Raw genomic sequence first — 13,865 nt, 5'->3', positions numbered from 1 at the left:
TATATTACATCAACTTTAGGTGTTGCTAGAAATTACAGCTTTTCAAAATCGATTATTCCCGGTATTGTGGGCAAAAGTCCCAATGTTCGATTCAGTTCTTTCAAGTGCAGCAGAGTGGACTTAACATATTTTGGACAGTGCTATAGAACGAGTGTAAGTTCGGCACTTGAGCGCATTGCCGGTTCGGCACTTCCACATAGGAATGAAGCGCTCGACGCTCGGCTCCGGTAATGAAAAGCACAGCGCCGCATACTAAACAGATTTCAGGGGTGATGGGCAAAGGCAGGAGCATCTGCCGGCTGCCACCATGTCACTACGCGCGAAAATCATCGCTAAAATACCAATGACTCCCGGCCTTGTATTACATCGACCCCGATTATCACCGCGCTGACACTAATAACAGTGCAACTAATAGACATCAGATAAATAATAAAAACAGTAGTCACACAATGATAAGCACGACAAGTAAAAATACTGTTTATAACGCTACAACCGAGCCAAGACGTGTTTACAACGGCCTTACTTCACCTTTTTGCACGCCAGAATCAATTACTTTAACGGTTGTACTGCTGAAATAGATTTATAGGTGATAAAAACAAATACATTGTCTTCACTAATAAGGAATAGAAAATAGAATAGACCCTTAAATCGAACTTTGAGGGACACTCTCCTTGTAAAAAACCCGGAAGATCTCCTGAATCCGCCCCTGTGTGGCCGGAGCAATATCGAAAGTTCCGTGTGTTGGAAGTCTGAATTGATTTATTTGGCGTTTATTGTGGGGCGTGGATGCCCTGGTCGCAGGACGTTTAAAGAAATTTTGGGTAGGCAGTATTCGTTTACATAAACATGGGTTTTCCGCAAGGTCGCCGGTGGAAATCGTGGGTAATAATCTGACTATCCTGTAGGCATGTAGTAAAGCTTGACCTCCGGGCCGAAGTTAAGCTCTCCGATCCGATATTAAATTTGTATTTTTACGCTGATTCCGTGGAACATTCAAGATACGTGACCAGAAAATCAACAGGAGCACGATTAACGATCCGGAAACAGCAGCATTACGTTGGTCAGACCCATCCGCGGCGTCGCAAAGCATCCTGTCTGCCATCATGGAGCCTGCGACCAAATTACTCATATACATATTGTATCACTTTATATTTCAGGACCGGCAAGAGGCCGCATACATGTAAATAAAACTTTATATTCCCGACTCGGGAGTTTTTTATTTCCGCCGCGTAAGTACCCCTGAATTATGCAACGCCCACTCAGATCACCGCTGGACATCCTTGCCCGCTACCTTGTCACGATGGCATTTTTTAGTCGCTGCGATTAGCGTAATTTTCAATTTTTCGTCGTTTTCGCACTTTTCCGGTTCTTTTTTCCTGCTACGCGGCAGTTATGTACAAGAATAAAAAACACGTGCTTGCTTTTTCCACTTTTCGGCTGCGCTCCTTTGAAAATCAATTACATAATATTGATAAGAAGAAATATGAGAAAATATTTTGAATGTTTTTGGTGTAGGAAGTGGTATCGTACCTGTATGGTTGTGGTTTCTGAGAGCAATTTGGCGACATCCCGAACATAAGTGGCCGTTTGATCTGATAGCGCACCTCCCTGCAGAGCAGTGTCGAGAAGATGCAATGTTTTCTCATCACTTCGTAAATCCACTTGTAACTGTTCCAGTCTATTGTCGAGCGTTTTCCACTGTTGTAAGAGGGGTTTGAGTTGAGCTAGACGTTCATTTGTGCTATAAAAAGAAAGCGAAATTGGAGGAAAAAAAAGTAGTAAAGAGAGATTATGAGTAAATCAGTCTTTATTGACAAATCAATCAGTCGACGCGACATTCTGGTGATGAAATCGTCGGTACCAATTACTTAGGGGTTGCCAGTTTCCAATGGTGAGTGGACGGTGATGTAGGTCAACATTTGTTCAAGAAATGAATTCCGTCCGTGAGGGGTGTATCCAGCTCAGGGCAATAATCATTCAGCTCTCGGGAGATTATTTAGGCGGAGGTCACAACATATTCCCCACTTTAATGAATCATTTATTATATCGCCCTGAAACGTCGAGCTTTCCGTGTTTTCACTGATGAATTTGCACTTTGACGTATAGTGAAAACGAGTTATGACAATAAATAAAAATGACGAGATGTAATGGCGCGTCATGCAAGGGCCCACCTCGACGCAGGTATGTTCCGAAATAAATCACGCTGACGTACGGTAAAAATGTCACATTGTAAAATAGATTTGATGATACTTGTAAAACAAACCACGTTATATGTGGGTGCAGCTGTCGTCATGTAGTCGCCCAACGGGGGGCGTCAGGGGGGAGATTTTCAACACCAGAATACTAATTACAAAATACTTGGTACTACTGCATACGCACCTACACTGCCCCAACTGGACAATCGTGAGAACCAAACAATCAATACTTACTTGGTGCACAGATTGTCCCAAATGCGATACAGCTCGGAAACGTCGTTCTTCAGGGAGGAAGTGTTGTACTCCTTGTTTTCCACCACAAAACGATGTACTGCCACGTTGAGAGCGAGCAGTTTCTTCTTATACTCATAAACGTCTTGCAATATTTTCTGAAAGAAAAACAAACGCGTTACACCCCCTTCGTACCACAAAAATTCATTTCCCGATATATAAACAGAGCTCGTGTCCAAGTCTGGTCATAAATTTGAGTAATTTATATACATGTGGCTATCAATGTCGCTGGACGACGACATAGAATATATGACCGCCGTGGCAGTTGCAAGTTGGACGAAAAGGAACTGCTCTTGAAAGCCCTCAGGGGATAACAAGACGGACAGTCTACTCTACTGAAGGTGGTGACCTGCAAGGATCATCAAACTTGCCCTTGAATATTTCAAAGCATCACCAAGAATTTTACACGCGACACAAACTCTAGATTCAATCCAAGAAACAAAACAACAATTAATTCAATTATTTATTTTTATAGCCACTTAAAATAGATTATTTAGAAACGCACCACGTACAAATACAAATCTTTAATTCTTACAGCGAATGCTATTTCACGAGACGCTGCAAAATTTATTTCACGAATCGCATTAACTAAATTGAGATTCCTGCTCAATCACAATTGTTGTAAAAATCACCCTAAAAATTAGAAGGGCTTTTTCATACCATACACACCACATAAGCCCTTCAGCAACCCCAATGCTCTAATTAGATTCCGAATCATTTCGAACGAAGGGGTAACTTTTACGATCATCAAATTGTATGAGCTTCTTCAAAAAACGCATAAATAACACAATCGACCCATCATCATCATTCCCAAAATCAATTAATAAATAATTTTAAATTTCACTTTAATACAAAAAACGTAAACACGAGATCGAACCAATAAATGTAGTTGTGCAAGTCATCTTAAAAATCTTGACCTAGAAGTGGATTTGTTTTTATCCAGTTAATGTTTATTTTCATGGAAAACTCATTTGAAATGTTGATAAAAAAAAGGGCATACCGCGTATATTAAATAGAATTCTCTTAAGAAATTTGCAGCCGATGCAGTACATAACACAGTCATTTTGAGTTTGAATTAACATGAAAATGCAACGTCGTTGCATTCTGCAATGCAAGATAAACATTATTAGGGAGTTCAATGCGACGAAGAATTTTAATGATCTTGAAGAGAATATCCTGACCCGCATCCTATAGAAGCTCGTTGACAATAGAGCAAAAATGCTATTCTTCTCCGAATATGGTGCAAGGTGAAGAAAAATTGCGTTGTTAGAATCTCGAAATAGGAGCAAAGGTAAAAAGAGCGTCGATTACTCTCGGTTTTGTACAGAACTGTACTGAATTCGAATCAATTGATTGGCTGTTGATTGTAAATTGAATTACATTGGAATGCGTGTCTGCAGCAAGTTTTACAAGCGGCATACCAATGTGGTCGTGTTGTAGGGCCATGTATTTACCCAAGCCCTGCGCCAAATTGCGGTTATCGAATTTACAAATTTGATAGTGAAGTATGGTAAGTAAACGACGTGGTCTCCGCACTAGTCGAGGAAAAAATTGCACATCTTCCTTATGAGAATGTGCGTTCCAGTATTCGCTAACTATACTTTTTTAGACACTTGCGGCTGTCTTTGTATTAATTCAAAAGAGGCCGTTTTTACGGCGTCTGGAATTAAACGATACTTCAAACTAAAAACTGGTGGTGTGTGATATTTTCAGTTTGAAATGACGATAAAAGCGTACCCGTGTCGCGCTACTGCTACGGCTGAGTACGTGACGGGACTCTGTAACGACGTAGGGCCTCCATCACGGCTCGCTTGCAGACACGTCCAAGTCTTAATCTTGCACCACCAGTACAGAGTACAAATGCTGCCCTCCTATGCCGACTTCAACTTCTTGCCACGTACATAGATCGATATCGATTCAAATTCGCTCTACATAAAATATCCACTGTTCCAATTTCTTTACGCCGACGTTAAATATTTATCTCCGAACCCCGCGAACCCCACGATTTTTTGCAACAAATTATGCAAATTTGAATCCATATTCTCTTAAAATTTTTTGTGAAAATAGTGCGTCCAGTGTTCCGTATTAATAAACAACAATAAAATTATTTACAAAAAAAACTTTGGCTCAATATTCGAAATTATCGAGGTGTGTACGTGGCGCCGCCTATCATTGAAAAGGAAAATTTCTGAACTGAACGTCGAACTAGCCTGGATACAAACCGAGAACAGACTTCTCTGCAAACTACAGTTCTACAGTGACATCTCTGTACTTCCCCGAAACGAACTTTCTTGAAATTTCTAGCAGATTAACAAAATTCAACGAATTCGAGTCAATGATGTTAATTTGATACGGCCAGTTAAAACAATAAAAGGAAAATTTCTGAAGAACATCAAACTCAGCCTGGACGCAAACCGAAAACAGATATCTTTGCTAACCACAGCTCTACAGTGGCATCTCTGTACTTCCCCGAAACAAACTTTTTCGAAATTTCTAGCAGAAGATGAACAAAATTACCGAATTCAAGTCAATGATGTTAATTTGACGCGGCCAGTTAAGACAATAAACTGCAGTTATAAATAATTTTATGATCAAATGTCCAGAGAAATGAAATCATCGCGTGTTACATTTGGATTAATAGTCACATTAATGACCCATTAGATGTTAGCACAGTTTTAGGAACCAGACCCGAAATTTCTTAAATAAACAGACTTTCATTGGTTTTAAATTTAAGTTTAGAATGTACCATTGAGAAGTAGTCCAATCGGCGCCCAAGGCGCGATAATATGTAAATTAAAAGATAGTCGGTGAGTCACTTTTTTCTTGTCACAGTTTACGCAAATAATTTCCACATATTTAGCATTGATATCCCGTAAGAAAACCGGTTTTTCACTCACCTCGCAATAATCCACTTCTTTAGGAAGATCATCGACTGATCCTAAATTGAGCATGCAGTCAGAGCTCGGAATTTCGATTGTTAATAATGAATTTTTCATTTGAATGATGTCCTTTTGTAAGTTGCGGTACTCCTGCATTTTCATTACGTTCATTCTCAGGCTAGTCCACTGCATTAATAGTTCTGTAAACGAGTTATTTCGTGTTAATTATGAGTTAGACGAGCTACGCTTTAGTACAGGAAAAACAAAAAATATATTTCTTGTGGTCATTATTCAACTGTTAACAATGGTATGATTAGATTGTGTCATTGTGAGGATACAATGAATGAAAAGCATAGCTAAAATTAACCTACCTGATGTCACTGGTCACAAAAAACACAATCCACGAAAATCGTCACCACAGCATTGGTAACCTCCAAACTGTTGTAAGTTTAGTGTTTAACTGAATGTTTATAACTGGTGTCTGTGGGCAATAGCTGTAGGCGTCAAATTTACTTTACAAGATTTCAACATGTGTGCTATCCTTTTTCTCACGATCACACTAAATATATTCCTAGCTTTTCCTGTCTTTTTTTTTAAATCAGAGCTTAGCTCATGCAGAGAAGAAACTTTTTCACCACGTGTCCAAAGAAGAAAAGGAGAGGATTCAGGAGCATAAAAAGCGTATATAAGCAAAAAATAATTTAATGCAAAAATCATGCTGTTATAAGGCAAGAATTGCAAAATAAATTCATGATACAAATTATATGCTCCATGCAAAAACAAAACAATTCTACAGAATTTTCAGCTTGCTTAGCTGTCCTATTTTAAGAAAAATATAAATGAGAAATCCTAACAATTTTCTTAACAGGAAAGAAGATAAGGATCTCCAAGTGTAGGAAAATGGATTAGGAAACCAGTTCCTACCTGCCACTATCCCTTTGTCAGCTTTCGACATTGCGAACTCATCGGAAGATTTTTCCACGTCGTTCAACGAATCGATGTGACGATCGCAGGTCGAAATCATTTCATCCTAAACAAAATAAATAAATTAAGTACACACTTCTTTCCACATTCAAAAAACTTACAATTTCGTTAGCCACTAAGTAATCGTTAATTCCCAAAGAAACCTGTTGTTTGTAAATATTTTTAGTAAAGTTGAGTTGATCTCTTGAGTTCTTTAGTAATTGACGAAGAGATTCAGTATCGCTATCAGACTCAGGAGACGTAAAAGCTACCAAAGTTCGCCTTCGGAAAGTTGGCGAAAAATCTGGATTTGTCGACCAATCGGATTGGCTGCTGTCTAGGAAGTTTCTGTAGTCCTCGCCAAAATCCAGAAGTCTTCTGGCAGCGTCCGAATCGTGAGTCTCACTATACGCTTCAGAGAGATATTTCTCCTGCAAAAAATTCATAATAAGACACCAGAAAAACAACTGGGTTAAACCATAACGTTCATCATAAAGTATGAAAAACAAACCTGATAACTGTCCCATGCCGCTTGTTCCGACAAAGAACTACTCTGTTCTTCTGTCGTATTTAAACTACTTTTGCCTGGACTAGAATTCCTAAGATTGGAGTTGAGGTAGTGCGTCTTAGATCCTAACTTAAAAAATGGCATCCTAAAAACCAAAATAATAGAATTCGAAGATTCAAGGTAGTTTTTCGTCATACCGCTTGCTATGATCTTCTTCACTATCTGCGCCACTGGTTGTTTCATATATACCCTTGTGGTACGAATATATAGCAGGCGGGTCGCTTGAAGTGTGTCGTTCATTGTAGTTTACTTTTGTGGCTGAACCAGAGAAAGAACCGGATTTTTTCAAGTTGCGATTTTTGTTTGAAGATATTGGATTGTATGGGGCGTGGACGTCGCTTTTGCCACTCTGAAACAAACATACATTCATTACAGTTTGTGCTAAATCCATTTTTTACCGCAAGAGATTATAACACCACCAATTTCTTACCAGAGATTTCTTTTTAAACCGAAGTCGTCTCCTCCTGTTGGGGGACGCCTTTTCCTGTAAATTCGAAGTCTCTTCCATTGTCGACGATGTAGAATGATTTCCATTGACCCCAACACTATTCGCACTGAGGGCATTGAGGCGCTCCAAGTTCTTTGAAGTGAGGGCGAGTTTATGCAGAGCGGATTCAGATATAGAAAAGTTCGTTATATCATTTTGAATCCTACAATTTCAGTGTAATCATTTTAAAACGATCAAAAAACGCGTACTTACACTTTTGTCGGGGAAGACTGGTCTAATTGTGATATGCAAGAAACACTCCACGGTCGATTAGTGTTATACTTTCTCTGTCTTAGATTAACTTTCGGTGTAGATTCCGCATGGTTCAATTCAGTAAACGAGGTATTCTGCGAATTATATCCTTGTGTAGCTCGAAAAGTTGTGGTGCTTTCTTCCAAATCTTCAGAAACCTGCGATTCTCGTTCATCATCTTCACCGCTAGCGTCGCAACTATCGTCAGGTTTCTCCATTGTTAACCATCTCTTCACTCTCGTCATTTTATTGACTGAGTTAATCCGATCGATTTTGCGGCATTTATCCGGACTCACTAACTCTTCTGCTTCTAGCACAAGTTTCCTGATTGTCTCTTCTGGCACTGATTTTGATTTTGGCAACTCGTTAACATCCATTTCTTCGTTTTTCGTGTATGTCCATTCCTCTTCAGACGTCTCTTCAACTGTACTTTGTACTTCGTTTCTCAACGAATGTTGCTCGATCTTCTCCATGTCCGAGTCTGTGTCTTCGTGGCGGAAGTAATAAGTTCCTAAATTTGGTGCTTTACGGTTAGACCTACAAAAACAAAATGTTGATTTTGCTGGAGAATATTTATGCTACAACTTACTTTGTAAACTGTGACGTATCTTCACCAAACCTGAATAAAGTACCATCAAGTGTGTCTCCACCAGTATGAGCGAAATGATTGGCGTTCTTGTTCATTACGTCGTTGAATATTATGGGCGGATCTGGGGCTTCCTGGTTAAGACCACAATCATTCTGGGAAAGAAAAAAATTATAAAGATTTGGTATAAAACGCAGCACGAAGCATTGCAAGATTTAAATGACCCCAAAAGGTTAATTCCTCCTTCGTTTGACCATTATCATTTTACGTGCTATTTGGTAAGTATTTCTTCAATTTTTACTACGAATAAGTTGATTAACAGTTAGTACTTACAATACTCCATTAAATAAATTGCAGCGTTGATAATAAAAATTGTTTATGAGCGCTGGTGGATGTTTCTGCAGCATGTTGGGCTAATCAGAGATCTATTGAGTGACTCATATTGAGCTTAAACTTTATTAACACAATGGATACTAAAACTGTCAATTTTTAGCGCAACTAGTTTTAGATATACTATCGATAATCCCTCTAGTGAAAAGTAAACAAAAATAGTAACTCAGCGGCCGTTATTTTTGACATAAATTGTCAGTGATAAAGAATTCGCAATTGATAAGATTATCAGATAAACAAACAATGATGAGGAAAATTTACGACTATTAAAAATACAAGTACATCAACAAAAAACGGTACAAACTAACGTTCTAAAAAAAGAATGAAACTGAATAACCTTTTTCGTTAGTTATGTCATACTTAAAAATATTAATCACGTCATTGCAAAAAGAAAAATGTATAATAGATATTTATCTTTTCCCATTTTGCCTGTTTCACGATTGCTGACTAATTCAGTTAGAATTCTGGTATTTAAAAAAATGTTACCTTCAAGAACTAGAATTGTTGTCATTTAATTTCATTAAGAAACGCATTTCTCTTTTCAATTAAACCTTTAAATTGGCAATGAAGACCGCGTTTTGTTATTAATTGAAAGTAACAAGAAAGCAATCACTGTAAAATTAACAATGTCGTAACATCAGATAATAGAAGAAAATTCCTTTCAAGACAATAAATAAATGATTACCTCAATCGTTGTCTTGTATTCGTTGTTGTACGAATGCTCCTTGCTGCTCAGCCGTGGATATTTGTTGACTGGTTCTTCATAACAATCACTGTCAGTGTCATCAGACGATGTGGATGTATTCTGGAATATGTTATCAATTTAGGACGGATAATCATAAAATCAATATTTTTGCACGGCAAAAATTGGCTTTCGTGACTTAAATAGGCATGACTTTTGTGCACATGCACTTTTGCAATTCAAAGTTGAATTGAGTTTGAAATTGTTACCCGAAGACCTGCTTCAGTTAGCAAGTGGGAGGATTTTCAAGAAATCGGATAGATCAACTTCCCATATACAGATGTTTTCAATTTAGTTCTCGTTTGAATCGGAACAAAAATGTGAACTTTTGAACTAAACAATGAGGTTTCCGTTATTTGTGCGGAACGCTACAAAATTACAGTAATATCACCGGAAAAGGGGTGACTAAAAACGTGGCGATAGTAGAAAGCCATTACAATATTTTATTATGGAAGTTAAGCGATTTTCTTCGGAAAATGAATAGAATTACTTCCTTCACAATCATCGCTTTTAATTACTTACTAAATGTGACGTTACGTGGTAAAATTGAACTTTAATGAAGCTCCCGTTCTACTTTTATAAAATAACTTCAATTATTCACGCGAAATTAACAAAACAGTTGCATTTCAGCATACGCAATCTATCACGTTTACCGCTTGATAAGAGCATTTGCAATCGATAAAAAAAAGCATTTCAAGGTGATCTCTTTAATCAGACGCCTCATTAACTCAAACGTCGTCTTTCCTATAAATTTAACTCGTTATTTTCTTCCCGGCTTCAGTTCTAAAATTAGAGAAACTAACGCCATCGGTGACTCACTTTTTATTATTTTCGGGATGACCCTCATTTTGTCATTAAATTTTATTTTGTTTATACGTCGGACAATGCCCTTTGCTAAACACGAGGTGTTGGTGTATATCTGTCAAAGGCTTACAATATTCAGTTAAATATACATTACGTCCATGAATTATAAATAAGTGTTCCCACAGACACCGGAAACTAAACAAAAAAAAGTTATGTATTTCTCGTCATGATGCAGTGTACTACTAAAATAAAATATCTGTTTACATTGCGCTATTTTAAAAATTTTAATGAATTAAAGAGAACAGCTTGATTTACTCGTTCTCAGATTTAAAGCGCCATGAAAAAATAGTTCGACCATGAAAGCATATTAAAAATACATACATAATCAGCACGCATGAAACGAGATTTCACGGACAAAACAATTAATGCAAAAAATTATACCACAAATAAACAAAATATACTAAGCAAAATGCGATTCCGCCGATTAGTATCCAACTCCGTGTTAATTAAAGCACCTCATTATAATTGCCTGATTAATGCGGATAAATTCAATTCCGACAAATTATGATGTCTGGAAAATTAATTGCTCGCCGCCGCCTTTCTGCCACAAAACGTTACAAATTGCAGGCAGCATAACGAATTTCAAAGTAGCCACTTAAATAAATTAAAATTATGTATTTACGTGCCACAAATTCTTTAGATCGTTTTTACTATGAAAATTTCTATTTTATTTTGTTTACATAAGCCACTCAAATAAAACCTCTGGCATGCATTGGAGAATTTTCATATGCAAATGCTTAGACCTCCAGGATATTTGGACTCTCTTTGAGAAGTCTTTGAACTGTTGCCGGAAAGAAACACGTAGAAAATAAAATGATCGACTATTTGAGATTCTTTTGAAGATATTTTGACTATAATCGTGGAGATAAAATCTGAATACAAAGATGTGACATTTAAATATGGTAAACAGAAAGCGGTACATAAATTAGGAGTTCACATGTGAAAGTGGGAAATTTTTGTACAATTACATCGATAATAGTATAGAAATCAATATTCGGATAGGTGTCATCCCGACACTAAAGTCAAGTACCTCAACTATATCCAAGTGCATTTGCGTGCACGAACTCCTGTTATTTATGGCTTCTGGCACATCAAAAAATAACAATGAACAGGAAGTTGTAATAAAATTAAATTATTGTAATTGTAACAATTTGTAGTGATATTACAAATGATTTCCACCATTCCACTGCACTTGTCTTTTTAACATAACTAATTTATTAAGGTTTGGTGAACTGTTACACAACTGGTACGACTTTAATTGAAAAATCGAAGCCTCGATGATGTGATTAATTTGCACTACTATAAATCAAGTCTTCAAATAAACAACTCAGAATTCAATTAACACAAACCTGGTATTCAGGCTGAAGTGGTTTTGTGCTCCGATCAGTTGGCTATTACAAAATAATTTCTAGTTTATACAATGTGAGATGAGATCATTTCCTGTTAAATCTGAATTTTCAAAAAGAATAAAAAGCAGCGGTGCGAATTGAAGTCTATAACCCTGTATCACTAAATTCGCAAAGAAAAAAATCGGTTTATTTAATTGATTAACTACTGTTTCCGCACTGATTATTACTTTTGAAAGAAGTAATTGTGTGCTCCCACTTTTCTTGCAGTGAAATGCTCATTTAAAAGGCAAATGCAGCTGCCTTCTTTACTTTTGATTAATAAGACCAGAGAGTGAAAAGCTTTTCACGTAAGTTTTTACTTTTTGCAAAGCAGAAATGGAACAAAAAATCTACAACTACGTGATTCATCAGTTACTTGAATGTAGAAACATTTTCTTCCGTTTAACAACCAAAAAACTTGAGATTTTTAGTGAGACTTTCGACTGAACTACTAAACTCAACAGGTCACAAAATCGGTTTTCGGATTATAAGGTCGCCGTAATTACGTTTACCAACAAAATTGCAACAATTTAACACGAAAAAAAAGGATGATAATCTTGATCTTCCTTCCAACATTATGTTGATGAAAGCAAGCAGAGTCAATGCATCTGCTTCATTTGCATTCAAAATAAGAGTCAAATAAGAAACAAGTTAATAACATCGAATTACAAACACTACCTGATACGTGTCTCTTTTACTAACGATTTGACGATAGAAAAAAACTTCTTTCGCGGTGATTACTAAACGTACTACTCAAAAATGACACCCTCATTATTATTAAAATTATTAGTTTCAAGGTTGAGAAGTCCAACGGAAAATTACCCACTAATTATAGCACTAGAAGGTTGGTGTCATCGATGCTAAAACTGTGGAGGCCGCGGATTCACCGAATGAAATTTTGGCAATTCATAAGTGTAAGATTTATAAATAAATAGCTGATCGAGCGAAACTTTGTTTTATCAATAATCCCTTAAGTGTTTCAATTATTGGATTAACTTGCGTAAAGGCAATCATAAATGACCATTTAGTTTTAGAGCTTCGTCCGACCAGTTCTAAATGATGTTTTATCAAAAATTTAAAAGTTAAATTAAGAGCTACTGAATTAACACGTGCGGCAGTGATGGTAATATCATTTCTCGGTAGCAAAGAAAAATAGTAATTTCATTCCATTCGTCTCAATGAATGTTTAGAATAAAAATCGGTTATTTCCCCAAGCACCTTCTCCAAAAAACTGTTTTATCGAGGTCGATCAATCCATTTTATAAAAATGTGCAAAAACTGTTGATTACCAGCGTACGTACCCAATTACTTCGCCGTCACAGAAAATTCTACTTTTACGTAAAAAGTTCACATAGTTTAGATGGCAATGACAACGTTTGATTAAAAAGTAGAAAAAGTTTGGCACCATGAATAATCACAAAAAATTGGAAAACGGTTAAGCCTCATTTCCACGGTCCGTTCTAGAGAGAACAGAATTTGATTTACGATGGAATTTGAGTTATTGCACCATATTTTGCGGTCAGAAAATTTGCAAATCCTATTGCACCCTTGGCTTACAATCCTCTGTTCCGATTCGGGCGGACAAGCTGGTTGAAACGCCGAACCACCGCACGGACATTTGATAATAACCAACAAGTTTAATTACTCCAATTCTTTTAATTTGAACACTATTTGTTTATTATAATATTAATAAGGTAAACAACACATACCTACATATAAATGTGGATTAATTTTAAAGATGGCGATAAATCTAGATGAACGTACTTATTTCCAGCATTGAAATTTACAGAATCATTGTATGAAAACAGGCGTCAATGAATGCAGGTAAGTACGTTTCTTATCTCTGTGAGTGGATTTACTCTTTTGAAATAACCGACAGGTCTGTATTTTTGTGGATTTGATCAGTTATTACCTGAAGATTTGAATTTTTAATTTCGTTCAATAAATTGAATTTTCTGGTTATTAGTGAAAGTTAACATACCAGACATATCCAAGTAATAGGTAACTTGAAGTATAAATAAAATGAAATAAATTCAGGAACATTCTGTTCTGGTTCAAATGAACGAACCATCTTGTCTGTTCGACATCGGTTCGGGGGACATTTCAACACAGAACCAAGACAGAATCGGTTCGGCGGACATTTCAACGCAGAACCAGGACAGAACGCACCGGACAGTTCAACACAGAACGCACAGAATCATTGAAATTAGCCGCTCCTTTGGAGAAAACTTTGCAAATTAACAATGCATTTTAGAATTTT

The 13,865-nt window shown here is 36.8% G+C and overlaps 1 protein-coding gene across 2 annotated transcripts in view; it reads right to left on the bottom strand.

Moving 5' to 3' along the window:
- Positions 1–13,865, bottom strand: part of klar (klarsicht) — a 53,564-nt gene that overhangs the window by 3,893 nt on the left and 35,806 nt on the right. For both annotated transcript variants that reach the window (XM_088048295.1, XM_088048296.1), the window contains exons 8-18: positions 9,297–9,416; positions 8,225–8,376; positions 7,597–8,172; positions 7,327–7,546; positions 7,034–7,245; positions 6,840–6,981; positions 6,451–6,759; positions 6,290–6,395; positions 5,384–5,565; positions 2,430–2,584; positions 1,531–1,741 (exon numbers count right to left, since the gene is read on the bottom strand). In XM_088048295.1, coding sequence (XP_087904421.1) covers positions 1,531–1,741; positions 2,430–2,584; positions 5,384–5,565; positions 6,290–6,395; positions 6,451–6,759; positions 6,840–6,981; positions 7,034–7,245; positions 7,327–7,546; positions 7,597–8,172; positions 8,225–8,376; positions 9,297–9,416 — 2,385 coding nt within the window. The remainder of the gene's footprint in view (positions 1–1,530; positions 1,742–2,429; positions 2,585–5,383; positions 5,566–6,289; positions 6,396–6,450; positions 6,760–6,839; positions 6,982–7,033; positions 7,246–7,326; positions 7,547–7,596; positions 8,173–8,224; positions 8,377–9,296; positions 9,417–13,865) is intronic.

The sequence above is a fragment of the Gnatocerus cornutus genome, chromosome 10 (assembly GCF_029298725.1).
Source record: "Gnatocerus cornutus isolate USDA-ARS CGAHR chromosome 10, icGnaCorn1.1, whole genome shotgun sequence".
Classification (NCBI taxonomy): domain Eukaryota; kingdom Metazoa; phylum Arthropoda; class Insecta; order Coleoptera; family Tenebrionidae; genus Gnatocerus; species Gnatocerus cornutus.
The sequence above is the reverse complement of the archived record's forward strand: the minus strand, read 5'-3'. Positions and strand labels throughout refer to the sequence as shown.